Source organism: Geotrypetes seraphini, chromosome 5 (genome assembly GCF_902459505.1).
Source record: "Geotrypetes seraphini chromosome 5, aGeoSer1.1, whole genome shotgun sequence".
Lineage (NCBI taxonomy): Eukaryota > Metazoa > Chordata > Amphibia > Gymnophiona > Dermophiidae > Geotrypetes > Geotrypetes seraphini.
In genome coordinates, this window is record NC_047088.1 from 203,003,455 (window position 1) to 203,020,690 (window position 17,236).

The 17,236-nt window shown below is 41.7% G+C and overlaps 1 protein-coding gene across 8 annotated transcripts in view; it reads right to left on the reverse strand.

Annotated features, from left to right (window-relative positions):
* UBR3 (ubiquitin protein ligase E3 component n-recognin 3) overlaps window positions 1-17,236 on the reverse strand; it is a 533,613-nt gene that overhangs the window by 112,858 nt on the left and 403,519 nt on the right. For all 8 annotated transcript variants that reach the window (XM_033944451.1, XM_033944455.1, XM_033944453.1 and 5 more), the window contains one exon: window positions 11,300-11,410. In XM_033944451.1, the coding sequence (XP_033800342.1) occupies window positions 11,300-11,410 (111 nt within the window). The remainder of the gene's footprint in view (window positions 1-11,299; window positions 11,411-17,236) is intronic.

Genomic DNA, 17,236 nt, shown 5'->3' on the forward strand with positions numbered 1-17,236 from the left:
TATGAGACAGGAAAGAGTTTGGGTTGGTGAAGAGGTGAGAGGCAGATTAAAGATAGATGAGAGCTAGGGAATGGGTTTAGTACCGAGAACTGGAAAGGGAGATCCAGGGATTGAATGAAAGACAGAAAAGGAACAGAAAGCTGGATAATGAGAGACAGGAGGGAATGGATTAATTGGGGATGATAAAGTAGAAGATGGAAAATTAGTACATAGGCAAGAGGTGAACTAAAGGTCTGGAGGGTGGAGAGAGGGGGAAAGGAGAGGTGAAATTAACTATGAATAGATAGAAAGACACAGGAAACAGAAATGGAGAAAACATATCAATGTCATACAGATGTAAGGAAGGAAGATAGAAGATAGAATTTATGTGATTCACACAGAACTTAAAAGATTTTTGAGGAATAAAAACATTGTATTAGAGTAGATTAGATTATTAGATTAGAAGATAAACAGAAAGGTGTTGAAAGAGATCAGGGCCATAAAACAGTAATAAAAATATGTTCTGTTTTTACTATATGGAAAATGCTAGCTTTGGGAATATGCATTTCTTGCATGTTTAAATTGTTCGCAATAAGGGAAGAAGTATATTTCAATTTATTTTGAGTTACACTGCCTCAGAGATTATGACTTTTTGGGTATCCATTTCTAATTGTTGTCCTTTATTTTGTAATTGGTGAGCACTGATCTGTGTTCTGCATATGTAACCAAAGTGAGACACTCTGCTATTAAGTTAGCAAGTAGTCTGTATGGAAATATATATTAGTCTGGCTTGCTCTTTTCACACAACACAGTGGGAAAAACTCGATCCTTAATCTAGATAAAAAACAAGACAAATTTATTGTAGCTATTCAAATATATTGTCCAATTTAGCCCAAGAAAAGCAAAATCAGGCAAATAAGTGGAACCAAAAGACGGAAAGGACCTACTGTGTTTCAGCTGGATCTGCCTTCTCCAGGAGACCTTAAAGAATGCCAAAAAGATAGTTGATAAAAAGCGTATGTGGGAATATACAGGGAAAAAGAATGTGAGGCGGGATGAGGGAAAGTAAAAGTGTGAGTGAAATAAGAGTAAGAAATTGATCAAAATAAATGAAGTGAAATAAGTGCAAAAAATGATTAAGATAGATAACGTGGACATGGAATTGAGGGTGAAGCTGTAATGTATATCAAGAATGTCAAGCAAAGACCCAAATGGCCCAACTAGTAAGAGAAATTCAAAAATGACCAAAGAAACTCAAAACTACACTGGAAAGGAAGGAGAAACCCTAAAACAAAAACCAAAATGTGGAGTGGATGAACTGGATAAACCAAGTTTATTACTGCACATGAATCAGTCAATAATAGCAAGATGAGTTGGATATAGTGGTGATCACAGAGATGTGGTTCACAGAGACCCATGACTGGGATGTAGTTATACCAAGCTAAAATCTGTTCAAGAAAGACAGGGTAGGAAGAAAAGGAGGGGGGGAGTAGCATTATATGTTAAAGAGCACATTAAAGCCACACAATTGCAGAATCTGCAGGGCAAGGAAGAGGCACTGTGGATCAATTTGGAAAGAGGAAATGGTAAATATATTTACATTGCTGTGCTATACAGGCCTTCTTCACAGATGGAAGAAGTGGACAGAGATTTAATAGTAGACATTCAGGCCCTGATTCTGAAAAATGCATCTAAAGTTAGGCACCGTTTAGGTGTCTAAATTAGGCGTCCTTTGCAGAATCGCACTCAGAAGAGTTCAGCACTTTTTAGGCATCCTTTAGAGAATCAGGTTTTAGGTAAGATTTAGACGTCCAAACAATGTCCTTAATGTTATATTTTATTACTAGTGTTTAAGCCCATTACATTAACGGGTGCTAGTAAAGCCTCCTTCCCTCACATGTCCCCTATTTTCAGCCCCAGCTCCAAACCCATTTTTGCCCCCCCAGCCCCCTTTTCCCATCTGTTCCCTTTCAACCCGAGCCCCCTTTTCTCACCAGCAGCATTTCCCTCCCCACTCCACTTCTCTGTCCAGCAGCACTTCTTCCCTGCTCCCCCTGTCCCTCTTCATTGCTCCCCTGGCCCAGTAGCACCTCTTCCCTGCTCCCACTGTCCCTCTTCATTGCTCCCCCGGCCCAGTAGCACCTCTTCCCTGCTCCCCCTGTCCCTCTTCCCTGCTCCCCCGATCCAGTAGCACCTCTTCCCTGCTCCCCCATCCAGTAGCACCTCTTCCATGATCCCTGTCCCTCTTCCCTGCTCCCCCTGTCACTCTTCATTGCTCCCCCAGCCCAGTAGCACCTTTTCCCTGCTCCCCATGTCCCTCTTCCCTGCTCCCCCGGTCCAGTAGCACCTCTTCCCTGCTCCCCCTGTCCCTCTTACCTGCTCCCCCGGTCCAGTAGCACCTCTTCCCTGCTCCCACTGTCCCTCTTCCCCGCTTCCCCGGTCCAGTAGGAACTCTTCCCTGCTCCCACTGTCCATCTTCCCTGCTCCAGCAGCACCCCTTACCTGTTTCCCCAGTCCAGTTTGCAGCGTTGTGAGCATCGCTGCCGGTTTTGTGAACCTCGTAGGCCGCTCTGCCCCTCGGAAGTACGTTCCCTCTGATGCGATCACGTATGTCAGAGGAAATGTTCTACTGAGGTGGGATGCGGCCTGCGAAGTTTGGTACAGCCGGCCGTGATCCTCACGGGAGCAGCGCCCAACCCTCAGCGGCTCGAAGCCCTCCTCCTGGCAGCCAACGCCGCTCCGCAAAGCCCTCCTCCCGGCAGCTGCCGCTCTGCAGCGCCTTTCATGCACCTTAGCGCGCATGCGCACTCTGCCGACCACAGAACTACAGATCAGGGATCAGGGAGCATGGCGGTAAGAGTGCACATGCGCACTTAGCATTTTATTATAGTAGATGTTATTAGAATGGCGATTTTGTGCTGTTTTTCATTATAATTGTAATACTAGGAGTTGGATCTGTTTAATGCTTTTGTTTATTTCTTTTCCATCAAACAGAGTGACTGAGATCGAACCAGCAACATTAGGATAGAAAGGTATAGGTTTAACCAGTGTGCTACAGAGAGAGCTTGCAAGCTGCATAGCAATTGTAAAACTGGATCTTATAGGCATTGTAAGGAAGTCTACTTTTGAGCACAGTTTAGGCTTCAGATAGACCTGAGTTCTATGGACAGAACTTAGGCACTCTTTGGATGTTTTTCCGGAACTTAGGCATATTTCGGATGTCCTTAATGCGATCTGCTAAATAGTTCTCTGGATTTTTATTTTTGCTTTATGAAGTTCAAAATACATTTAATAAGGCACTACATAAACAGGGAACATCAAAACAGATATACTGCATGCAAAACCTATTTTTATGGACAAACAGCAATGTTATTTGCTAATTAGAGGAAAAGATCCATTAGCTGAAGCACAGCACATGAAAAACATAGCTTTAGTTTTCTTGCTATAAAAGCTACCCTATTTTTCTGACTAAACTGTGCTCCAATCAGCTCATTCTTGAAAGCAAAGAAAGCACATGACAAAAATATATAGACTGCATACATAACTTTATTTGCAAAAGCTTAAAAACAGAAAAAAACAGATACAAACCTTAGCATGGCTTTTACTACATAGCAAATGGAGGTTTACAGCTGCACATTGGTGACCTCATTGTGAGATCATTAAGGTGCACCTACAAGGTAGAATGCCACAATTAAAATATGTGCTAGGGAGCTGGTTGGGATTTGAACTTATGACCTCTGGAAGAGGAGCACAGGGCTTTTACTTATTAAGCTATAGCAGTTTCCAGGCAGATGTCTCTCACAGATCTCTAAGCTATCATATCACAGGGCAGTCAAGAGACACCTGCCTAGAAGCTGCTATAGCTCAATAAGTAAAAGCCCTGTGCTCCTCTTCCAGAGGTCATATGTTCAGCTCCCCAGAATATATTTTAATTGAGGCATTCTACCTTGCAGGTGCACCTTGATGATCTCACAATGAGGTCACCATTGTGCAGCTGCAAACCTCCATTTACAATGAAGTAAAAGCCATGCTAAGGTCTGTATCTGTTTTTTTTTGTTTGTTTTTAAGCTTTTGCAAATGAAGTTACCGTATATGCCGGCGTATAAGACGACTTTTCAGTACCTTAAAATCCTCCCCAAAGTCGGGGGTCGTCTTATACGCTGGGTACTGTTTAGAGAGCTGCACGGGGACGCCCCTAGGGTCGCGGGGATCCCGTGGGGACGCCCCCTAGGGTCGCGGGGATCCCATGGGGACGCCTCCGAGGGTCGCGGGGCTCCTGCGGGGCTGGATGCTCAGTCTTCTGGATGTACGCGGCTCTTCTTCTCCCTACCTTCTCTGCTTGCAGCACAGAGCCGAACGGAAGTCTTCCCGACGTCAGCGCTGACGTCGGAGGGGAGGGAGGGCTTAAACAAAGCTTAAACAAAGCCCTCCCTCCCTCCGACGTCAGCGCTGACGTCGGGAAGACTTCCGTTCGGCTCTGTGCTGCAGGCAGGGCAGATAAGGAGAAGGAGAGTAGCCTCGCGGTTCGAGTGGCTACCAAGGGAGAGGGGCGGCCCGCCCCTCCCTGCCCCGGTTGCAGCACAGCCGGCCAGGTTCCCTTACTTTTGTGGCACTTCCCCGACCGACCGATAACAGCCCGGGTCCGACAATCCTCCCTGCCCTGTAGCCGCGAATCTAAATTACCTTCTTACAGCAGCTGTAAGAAGGTAATTTAGATTCGCGGTTAAGGGCAGGGAGGTTTGTCGGACCGGGGCTGTTGTCGGTCGGTCGGGGAAGTGCCACAAAAGTAAGGGAACCTGGCCGGCTGTGCTGCACCCGGGGCGGTAGAGAAGGAGGGGGAGAGAAGGACGCTGAAAGGCCATGGTGAAGATAGGAGGGGGGGGGAAGGACTCTGAAAGCACTTGAAGACAGAGGAGGGAGAAGGAGGCTGAAAGCACATGGGGGAATACAAAGGGGTGGAGAAGGACGCTGAAAGGCCATGGGAAGGGTGGGGGGGGGAGAAGGACACAAAGGAAATGAGGAAGAGAGAGTAGGGAGAAGACGCTGGCAGGGAAGAAGACAGATGCCAGACTATGGGGGGAGCAGAGAGAAGAAGATGGGTGCCAGACCAATTTGGAAGGGGGAAGAAAGGGAGAGGCACAGTAACAGAGCAAATGGAAGATGCAGAAGGAAGAGAGATAGTGGATGGAAGGAATTGAATGAGAACATGAGGAAAGCAGAAACCAGGCAACAAAGGTAGGAAAAGAATTCTATTGCTTTAGTGAATTAATTAAAATTGTTGAAATAAATTCTGATGTTCTTTTAAGTTTTATTTGTTGTGCAGAAGGTGTGTGGAAGAAGGGGTAGTCTTATACGGCGAGTATATAACAAACTCTATATTTTAACTGTAAAAGTTGGGGGGTCGTCTTATACGCCCAGTCGTCTTATACGCCGGCAAATACGGTATGTATGCAATCTATATATTTTTGTCATGTGCTTTCTTTGTTTTCAAGAATGAGCTGATTGGAGCACTTTATAGTTTTTTTGGTTTTTTTAAAATTAATATTTAGAAATTATAACCAAGAACATACTTGTTTAGGAAATACAGAAAGAATTACACAAACAGGAAATTTACAAAAAAATAAGTAAATATATAAATCTTTATTAGACCTCAATCAAACCGAGAATCAGAAAATCCAAGGGCTCCTTTTACAAAGGTGCGCTAAATTGCCACGTGCGCTAGCTGCTACCGCTTCCTTTTAAGCAAGCAGTAGTTTTTCAGCTAGCACGCGCTAATCCGGTGCGTGAGCTAAAAACGCTAGCGCACCTTTGTAAAAGGAGCCCCAAGTGAAATTAAAGAGGAGATTATTCTATTTTAGAAAACAAATATTAAGGCAAGACTTAACAGCTACCCCACATTCAAATTTAACTGTTCACTAACACTAAGCATTTCCAGTAACCAATTTCTTCATATCAATAAATGCCCTTAGTTTTTCTGGGGAGAAGAACACATATTTTATCCCCAAATATTTTATCATACATTTACAAGGATAGGAGAGCAGAAATGAAGCAACCAAAGAAACTTCAGGTCTCATGGCAAGAAATAATTTCCTTCATTCTTGAGTTTGTCTGGTGACGTCTGGAAATATCAAGACTTTTTTTTTTACCATAAAATGGTACCTGAGAATTTCTAAAGAACCTTCTGAAAACAGCATTAACTTCCTGTTCAAACACAAAGGATACCAATAAAGTTGCTCTTTCAGTATTTTCAGTAATAGTGGATTCCAATTTGTCCGTAACATTTAAAGGGGTATTAGCTGGACTTGTTTGTAAATTCACTGGTTCAGGTCCCATTTTTTTTTTTTTTTTTTTTTTACTGGCAAATAGTAAATACTATTTACTGGCGGAATATTTTCAGAGGAAAAACTTAAAATTTCAATCAAATATTTTTTTCAATAATTCAATGGGAGTCATCACCAGGGATTTAGGAAAGTTCAGAATACTTATATTTAATCTACGATTGAAATATTCAATTTGGTCAATTTTCCTATTGAGAGCGATTCTTTCCTTTACCATCCCGGACGTTAAATCTTCAAGTTTTTCTGTCTTGTCAGAGACCTTTTTCAATTTAAGAGAAAACTCTACTTTTGGCCCATCCAATTTCCTCCCCAGAGTTTCAACTGTACTCACTAATGTTGAAACTTCATTTGAAGACCTTGATACTGTAGTGTTTCAGGAAACAAAAGATGCTCTGGTCTCTAGTTCAAGAGCGCTCCACTATGCTGTCGCCATCTTGGATCTCCATGACTTGCATCACTCTTTATAGTTTATAAATGTTTCCTTTAACTGTTAAAGGAAAGATTTATAAACTATAAAGAGCTTCACCTCACGCAAAATTGTCATTTCTTTAATAAGACATTAACTATTTTTTTCTGTGGTTTTCCAAGTACCCTATTTTTTTCTGAGGATCTCACAGTTAGTTTAACATCTTTCCTTTCTCAAAACTGAGAATTTCAATCACTATATTTTCCCTACCTTTGTTGTCTGGTGACTATTTTTCTGTGCTTTTAACTATGTTTCCAGGGCCTTCTTGTCCATTGACTGTTTTTCTCTCCATCTTCACTTTCTGCTTTGCATCCATCTTTGGCATTAACATTCAAGTTTTCCATTTTTCTGCTTTCTTCTCAAAGTCTACTTTTCCATGTCTTACCTTCCCTTCCTATCTCTCTTTCCTCCCCTCACTATTTCCATGGTCTGACATCTCTCTCTTTCCTTTTCTAGTCCACCACCTCACTTAAGTTCTCTACAATAACCCTGTCAGTAAAACTTCCTATAATGGGATCTTTATCTGATAATAACCATGTTTCACCCAAAAATAAAAAAGTGTAGGTTTAGTCTCCTCTATCTAATCTCTAATTATCTGTGCTTTATTTCTAATTGATCTTATGTTCAAATATGCACAAAAAATCTTAAGAAAGTCTGCAGAAGAATTTAAATTGGTGTGTTCTAAATATTTCAAGACTCGTTCCTTTCTTTGGGCAGTTCATATAGAATGTTTGTAAGTAATATGTACTTCTATTGGAAAAGGTCCTGATTCAGAATTTTTTTTCACTTTTTTTTCATTTGTTTTAAAGAATAATTTACTGGGATAAATTTATAAGCAGAAACATTAGAAATCTAACTTCTAGAACAAAAAAGATAAAGGAATAAAAATGGTAAGACCTGCATTGTTAAAACTTTCATCGTGGCCTGTTCAGGCACTAAAAACTAAACAATTTAAAAGAATGTAATAAAGTTTCAAAATGTTCCAATTATACTAACGGCCTCTTTTACAAAGCCGCGCTAGCGTCTGTGCTGCATTAACGGCCCAGAAGCCCATAGAGATTTAAAAGGCTTCAGGGCTGTTGCTGCATGGCTTTGTAAAAGAGGCCGTAAGACTTTGGAGCAAAAAAACCCTAATATACGGTCCAAGCTTAAAAACTCTTTAGACTTGGTTGTGAATCATGCATCTATGTCCATACTGCACTAAGCAGAGGCCTACACTCTACCTGAGCTCTGGAAGACTTGAAAGATGGCCTAGGAATTGGTATCACAGGTCTACAACTGACAAGAAATTTTGTTAAATATCTTCCAAAGAGACACCTGGCATCATTGGGACTTCTTGGAGGTGGGGCTTGTGCGAGAAACTGAAGCCTGATGATATCTAGAGCTCCAATAGCATTGTCTGTAGACCATGGAATTCTAGTGAAACCTTCATAAGGGATGAAAATTACTGCAACCCCTCTTCCCCCCCTTGGGGGTGTGACATCGAGGTCTGGTATCTGGGAGGGACTTAGGATGGTGGTCTGCCTAGGTCATCCAGTCTCTTTCCAAAATCATTTGGCCCTTAAAAGGGAATCTGCTTAGGATTGCCTTAGAGGCCGAATCTCCAGCCCAGTGGTGAATCCAGAACCTTCTGTGAGCTGATACAGCATAAGCCAAAACTTTGCCCAGAACCCTGATAAGGTCATACAAGGCTTCTGCCACATAATTCACCCCCCCCCCCAAGCACCAGCTGGGGACAGGTGTCCTCTTCTACAGAAGGATCCTCCTGGCGTAGTCTTGTGTGACAGGCATGTGCCACAAATGAGGCAGCTGCTGCATCCTTAATATCCAAAGAAGCCACTTCAAAAACCTTCTTCAAGACCATATCTACCCTGCAGTCCCGAGAATCTTTCAGCATTACTCTTCCTACACTGCCATAGGATAAAATTTAGCCATAGTTAATCTGAAGGTACTCTCTGGAGTCTCCCACTGCTCAGTAACCAGAGCCGTGAGATCTGGACGTGTGTTCTGCCACTAATTTCATACAGGTGGGATGATCAGTAACCCTCAGAAAAGCACCCAGACAATATAAAGCTTAAACAATAACACTTTATTACATGCATAGATAAATATTAATTATAAATTATCATCACCTTGACCCCATATAACAACCATCCTCACTAGTGGGAATCCGTGCAATAGATAGATGGGTGGACCAAAGGACTGTCCCTTTAGACGTCGTGGCTTCTCCCTACAGACATCATGGATTCTGGATTCTAGGAGCAGAATTCCGTCCTTATAAGCTGCTGAGTTAAACAGCTGGTCCTGCAGTAACAGCGTCCTTTGATTCAGGCACACCCCAGGTCGGTCCCTTTGAAGTTGTTTGGGCAACATTCAGGTCAAGAAGGTCAGAATGTCAGATAAACAGACTTGTGGAGCATGCTGAATTTCAGTTACCCCCCTGGCCAGTTCCTTTGTTTGGATAACATTCAGGTCCCATCTGGCGTTACTGTCCTTTTGAGGTTATTAATGAGGTGTTGCAGAGACTGGTAAACGGCTGGTCTTGTTCTTTTGTTCTCTGTTTTGATAACACCCAGGTCTGTCCTTACTGATGTTATTTGAGCGGCAAGGAGGTCAAAGAGGTCAGGATCTATTGTCTCTTTGATGCTATCAAGAAGGTGTTACAGAGGCCATCTGTCTTTACTATCCTTTTGGTGTGGTCAAGGTAACACTCAGGACAAAGAGGTCAGATAAGCAGACTTGAGGACACATATCAGTAATATTTAATATGCTGAGGTATAACAACGTGCCAGAAAAGAAGGGCATCAGAGCAGTAGAATGGCTCATGATGGTACATTGAGATGTGAAGGGCTGTGCAGAAATGAAAACTGAAGGGGGCTCTGTATTAGAGAATGACACGGGGAAAATTTCTGTCCCCGTCACTGCCCCGTCCCCGCTGTCCCCTTCACCGCTCCGTCTCTGCCGTCCCCTTCACTGTCCCCGCTCTCTCTTTCACCGCCCCGTCCCCATCTTCAGCGTCTTCTCCTCTCCATCCCCCCCATCCCCAGCACCCTTCACGCTGTCCAGCAGCTCCCTCCCGCCGGCCAGCCATGCATTTCTCTCCCTCCCTCCCTCTTACCTTCTCTTGTGGCAAAACTGGCAATTTGTATAAGGCTATGCGCTGTATTCCGCCTTGAAGTCCGTGTCGGGGTTGCCTGCTAGAAAAGTCTCCTCCAATGCAACCGGAAACAGGAAGTTGCATCAGAGGAGATTTTTCCAGCAGGCAACGGGACGCAACTTCAAGGCTCCAGCTGTAATACAGCTCATAGCCATATAGAAATCGCCAGTTTCAACAAGAAAAGGTAAGGGAGGGAGGGAGATGCATGGCCGGCGGGAGAGAGGGAGCTGCCGGATTGAACACTCGTTCACCCCACGTGCTAACCATTCACCGCTCCACAGGGCAGTGAATGGCCTTGTCCCCGATCTCACGGTGACTTTTTTTTTGTCACCATTTTGGCGGGTTACCCGCGGCTAGCCGCGGGTAACAACCACTGTGTCATTCTCTACTCTGTATTCCTCAGCCAAGTGGGAGGAGCAGAAGAAAAAAGTGTGTGGTTTCTGCAAGACCCAGTTTGTGGGTTGGCGTAAAACATCTTACGTACAGAATCCAGAGGGGCTGTAACAATTTGTTTTATGCATTTTTATATGTTATTTTGCACTCTACTTATAACCTTCTCCTCCTCTCTGCCTTCTACACAATCTCTGCCAATATCACGTACAAAGACAATAGAAGCAAAAACAGCATCCTATGGAAAGATTAGGCTCTTACCTTGGTAATCTTCTTTCTAGTAGATAGACACTCTATTCCTAAAACTTGTGGGTAGTCAATCCCTTCTTGCGAGAATTCTTGCAGGGAGCTTCATTAGCATTCTTTTGCTCCATCTTTCATCTTTCTGGGCTGTCCTCCAATTCCTCGGTTCATATCAAAGCAGATGGTCAGCCCTGGAGAGAAAATAGAATAGGGAGGAGTACGGGGACACTCCTTGAGAAACATGCATAGAAACTCATGGTCTATAATAATCATATAGCCTATCCAGTTAAATGCTAAGCTGTACATGCTTATTTAGCAGTTATTTATATTTTATGAAAAGACCCAAGTTTATCAAGCCTTTTATAAAACAGCAACATTGTTTTGAATGCACACACCCAAATGCTCACTTTTCCAACTTAGATGCAAGTTATACTCTGTCTCTTTATAGCAGCAAAGCTCAACGAGTAGACAGTTGTCATGAATGCTAAAAAACATTTTTTTAAATTTCATTTGTCATTCGTTTTACTGTCTTCTTTTGCTTTCCTATTTTACATGGCGTTCCTCTCTTTTTTTGTTTTTTAAAAAATATATTTTGTACACCGTGCTGTTGATAAACCGAAGTGTGGTTAAAAGTTTTAACAAACAACATAAATGCCTTAAAGATTTTCAATTATCTTCTCCTCAAATGAAAAACATGTAACAATAAAAAGCAGCTAAATAACTTACACGCAAGGATTCCATATAAGACTTATGACAGTCTATATGCAAAGTGTGACCACAGGTTTGTACATAAACACCTCCTTCCCATCCAACTGATATTGCCTGAAGACAGGAACTCTTGAAATAAAAATGTAGAAGTATTAGAGAGGTACAAGATTAATACTTCAATATTCATTATATACAGTATTTATATACAGTGCACAGAAACATTCTATAGTCCCTACTTTCCATCCTATTTACATTTTTGGCACATATGTGACAAGCAATTCTGACAAGTCAATATGTGAGTGAAGGCACATAAAAAGATACCACCAACAGGAAAAAACTAATATATAATGAACAACATTTCTCATGCAAGATGCTTTCTGCTTCTCACTCCCGAGTGACACTGTCAAACAGAAATACCTGTGGATAGGCAAAATGGAGTTGCAGCAGCAAAAATACAAGCTCCTGTTACTCTAGAAGGGATTTAGTGGTACTGGCAAGGTTGAAGGGGGTGATGCTGTGAATGAGGCTGACAGAAAGGTCTGAGGCTGAGCTGCAGTTGAGAGAAGAGGCAGATATTAAAGAATGTGGGTGGGAAAAGGGATAGAAGGAGATGGCAAGTACTAACAGATAGAGATGGTAGAAGGCAGTTCACTGATAGTGGGGATGTTAAAAAGAGGGCTCCCTCTGGAGGTGGCTAAACGCTAAAACTAGGGCATCTGTCCGTTCATCCTAGTCCAGTGGACAGTAGCATATTCCTTTATTATCCTTTTCCCTTTTACACAGGGGATTTTCTATCTATAGGGAAGGTGTGTTTTGACTCCTGTAGAATTTTCAGTCCAAGTGATTCAAGGCCCTCCTTAACATAGAATGATATGCCTCCACTGATTCGATCCACCCTATCCCAGCGATATAGTTTGAACCCTAGTATGGTTATCTTCCCTCCCCCTAGGTCTCAGAGTTGCCTGTTATATCTATCTTTTCATTTAATGCAATATATTCTAACTCTTCCATCTTGTTTCTTAGGCTTCTTTCATTTGCATACAGACATTTCAAACAATGCTTGCCATTATCTGTTTACAATTTGTTTAGCAATTGGCATGGATAATTTGCAATCTTTAAAATCAGACTGCTCTGTATTTAAAGAAACTTGATCTACTGTGACTTCTATTGCAACCTCGCTATTGGGATGCTCTGTCTTCCGTTTTATAGTGATATCTTTTAAATATATCTTGTTCTGAACCATGGTCTTTTGAGCTATTGTTGGCCTTCCCTTAGTTTCTAGTTTAAAAGCTGCTCCATCTCCTTTTTAAAATGTTGATGCCAGCATCCTGGTTCCATCCTGGTTAAGGTGGAATCAATCTTTGCCGTACAGTGAGAGATTAGAAAAGCTGGGCCTGTTCTCCCTTGAAAAGAGGGGACATGATCGAAACATTCAAGATAATGAAGGGATTAGATTCAGTAGATAAAGATAGGTTGTTCACCCTCTCCAAGGTAGAGAGGACGAGAAAGCACTCTCTAAAGTTAAAAGGGGATAGATTCCGTACAAATGTAAGGAAGTTCTTCTTCACCCAGAGAGTGGTGAAGAGCTGGAATGCTCTTCCGGAGTCTTTTATAGGGGAAAACACCATCCAGGGATTCAAGACAAGGTTGGACAAGTTCTTGCTGAACCAGAACGAACATAGGTAGAGCTGGTCTCGGTTAAGGCACATGTCTTTGACCTGGGGGCCGCCGCGTGAGCAGACTGCTGGTCGCGATGGACCGCTGGTCTGACCCAGCAGCAGCAATTCTTATGTTCTTAATAGGCTCCTCCTTCCCCAGAACATTGCCCAGCTCCTAACAAATCTAAAACCCTCCTCCATGCACCATGCATTGAGTCTCTAGAGCTCTGCCTGTCTCATGAGTGGAACAGGGAGCACTTCTGAAAATGTTACCCTGGAGGTTCTGGATTTTAACTTCCTACCTAAGGGCCTAAATTTGGCTTCCAGAACCTCCCTATCACACTTCCCTATGTCATTATTACCCACATGTACCAAGACAGTAGGCTCCTCCCCAGCACTGTCTAAAATTAGCTAAAGCAAAAGAGGCTTGTAATTTTTGAATGTTCTCCTGGGATGTGTTATGATTTCACAGATGAGTTGGCACTGCACACTTGGAGTGACTTTGGTAGAACAACCACTCCTAGAAAGATGCACCACTGTTCTAAGTCTTTTCATTTGGAGATAATGGCTCTCACTGTGGTTCAGGTGAGTCCCAGAGCTTTAGAAATGCTTTGTAACCTTTTTCATCAGCTTTTTTCTTTAACTCTTCTGGAATTTCCTTTGATTGTGGCATAGCATTCTTTTAGGTTTAGAATCAACAGGGCTGGTTGCAAAGCCTCTTAGCGCAACAGCAGCGTGGAAAAACAGCTAAGTGATGCTCAAAGAAAATGATATGAAAATAACACTGGTCAACAAAAAAGTTTTTCTTTGCTACTGAGAACTTAAGAAGTGTTCTTAGTTAATTTAATGACGCTGATTTCAGATCTGTAATTAAAATTCAACTAGCATGTCAGGTTTCTGAGATACACGTTACTGATTTTTTAGACAGTTTGCCATATCAGCACAATATTGCGAGTATGAACTGTGTCCCACCAAACTTGTGTTAAGGCGTTTACTCTGAAAACAAATACAAAGACAATAAGGAGATATGTTACAGCATATATTTATGCCTCTCTTAACTCACACAAAAGTGATGTCAGCATGTTCAGAAATGTCTGACACACTTGCTTTTACGTTTGTACTGTACATCATATTGGGATTGAACTTTCCCTGATATCTGCTTTCCATCACTTTGATATCTTGATGAAATCTTTTCTCATACTCATCGCTGGCATCACCAAGATTGGGTGGGAAGAAGTAGAGGTGAGAATGTAAGAAGTGCATTTTAAGTGACATTCTGGCACCCATTAGCTGATATGCTGTCAGCATGTTCTCCACAAGCTCAGCATAATTCTCTGATCTGTGATTACCAAGAACATTCTAAACAACCAGCACGAATGCTTCCCATGCTGCTGATTTAGCTGGATTCAGCTTCTGTTTGAATGCATCATCAAGGATTAATTCACAGATTTCGGATCCAACAAAAACACCATCTTTGATTTTGGCTTCACTTTTCTCAAAACCAAACGTACTTCTTAGGTGCTGATTGTGCAGTAAATTATCCACAGACATGACAGAAATGATCAGGATGGTTAACACAATCTTGTCTGTTCATAATAACACAATCTTGTCTGTTCATAATAACACAATCTTGTCTGTTCATAATAATTATAATATCTTAGACAAAAACAAGCAAAATATAAAAATTCACAGATAGAAAAAGCAGCACAATCACTTTTTAGTATAAACTTTTAAATTACTGGTATATGTGATCAATGAGCTGTCCTAAAATGCAATATTGTGTTACAGAAACAGTAAAATACCAATGTTTCACGGTAGCGTTATGGACGATAATGACAAACACAAACAGATGCATAACTTAAAAACAGGATGTGATAGACGAAAACTGTTTTCAGATTTAGAGTCAGAGCAAAGAGTAAAAAACACAGAGGACTTCAATTGATGGCTCAAAGACTGGTGTCATCAAGAAGGCTTTAAGTACATAGGTGGATGGGAAAATACATTGAAAGACAAGAGACTATTTTGTAATGATGGGTTATATCTTACTATAGCAGGAAAAAGAATCTTTGCTGAGAAATTTAGACAATATGTTTCTAGGCATTTAAAATAGAAGGTGGGGTGGAGTATGTATGAAATACAATTATGGCAGTCAGCCCCAGCTAAAAACAAGATCTGATGGTAGTACAGATAGTAACATAAACAATATTAGCAACTCACTTCTTAGCAATGTACCAGGAAGTGAAACTAAACATAAACCTATATGAAAAACAAGTTTACCACTAAAAGATAGCTAGAAAGCGATGGCCACAAATGCTTGCTGTCTAAGCAACAAAGTTCAGTGACTCCCATGGATGGGATACAAACATACTGGGATACAATCAAAGAGATGGTCAAAGAGGTGGAGTAGCAGATCTCTATGTAAAGATCGATATCCAAGCGACTGAAATGCAGGGGCACCTGGGGAAAGGAAGAAGCAATATGGATCTCTTTGAAAAGAGAAGATAAAACTTCTATATACATGGGTGTAGTCTACAGACCTCCAACTCAATCGCAGCAAATTGATAAAAGTCTGATTGCGGATATCCAAAAGTTTGGAAAGAAAGAGGAGGTGCTGCTGTTGGGTGACTTCAATCTGCTGGATGCGGACTGGAATGTTCCATCTGCGGAATCAGAAAAAAGTAGGGAGATTGTGGATGCCTTTCAAGAAGCTCTGATCAGACAAAAATGGGTGACGGAACCCACGAGAGAAAAAGCGATACTAGATCTGGTCCTCACAAATGGGGAGAGTATCTCTAATGTTCAAGTGGGTGCCCACCTAGGAAATAGCAATCATCAAACGGCTTGGTTTGATATAACCGCTAAAATGGAGGGCAGCCACACAAAACACAAAGTCCTAGAATTCAAAGGTACGGACTTTAGTAAAATGGGAGCAAACCTGAAGAAAGAGCTGTTAGGATAGGAGGACATAAGAGAAGTGGAAAAACAGTGGTCTAAGCTGAAAGGAGCAATAAAAATGGCTACTGACCTTTATGTGAGGAAAATAAATAAAAACAAGAAAAAAAGGAAACCAAAATGGTTTTCTAAACTTGTGGCAGAGAAAATAAAAGCAAAAGAGCTGGCGTTCATGGAATATAAAAATACCCAAGAAAAGGAGTACATAAAGGACTACCAGGTGAAACTGAAAGAAGCCAAGAGAGAGATATGTCTGGCGAAAGCGCAAGCAGAAGAGCAAACGGCAAGGAATGTAAAAAAGGGAGACTAAATTTTTTCAGATATATTAATGAAAGGAAGAAGATGAAACGCTAACGCTAATGTTTAAAAAGGAGACAGAGCAGCTTTTAAACTGAGATGGGGGGGAAGCCAACAATAGCCCAGGCGCGGATGGTTCGGTGTGAGGTATCTTTGGAGGATACTATTGAAACAGGATATTTAGGGAGTCTCGGTAGAGAAGTTCCAATAATGGTGAAAGAAAGTCAGGAGGGTTTAGGAGGAAGACAGAGTAAAAGACTCAAATTTTCTCTGTCTTCTAAGCAGCCTGTATTTGCAAGGAAAAAACACAATTTGAAGTGTTTGTATACAAATGCTAGAAGCCTAAAAAATAAAGTATATAGCACTGAAAGATGAGGTAGATATAATAGGCATCTTGGAGACCTGGTGGAAGGAGGACAATCAATGTGACACTGTTACCTGGGTACAAATTATATCGCAAGGATAGAGCAGATCAAATTGGAAGGGTTTGCGCTATATGTTAAAGACAGAATTGAATCAAATCAGATAAGCATTCTACATGACAGATAGCAGTGTGGAATCCTTATGGATAGAAATTCCATATGTGAAGGGAAGGAATATAAAGGTAGGGTTATACTACCATCCCCTGGGACAAAATGAGCAGACAGATGAAGAAATGTTTTCAGAGATTAGGAAAGCTGGAGAAATGGGCAACACTATAATAATGGGTGATTTCAATTACCAAGTTAATAGGAAAGGGTATGTATAATCACCACTTTCTTTTTGCTCTTCTTTGCATGAGTCTCCTTTTTCTTTAGTGCATGGTGTGTGAATGCGGTGGTATGGCCCCTCTAAATGTGATACAGCTTATTGTATTACTAGTTTTTAAGCCCGTTACATTAACGGGTGCTAGAATAGATGTGTCTGTCTGTCTGTCTTTCTTTCTGTCTCTCTCCTTGGCTGCTGTCTGTCTTTCTTTCTTTCTCTCTCTCTCCTTGGCCACTGCCTGTCTGTCTGTCTTTTTTTCTTTCTGTCTCTCTCTCTCATTGGCCACTGTCTTTCTTTCTGT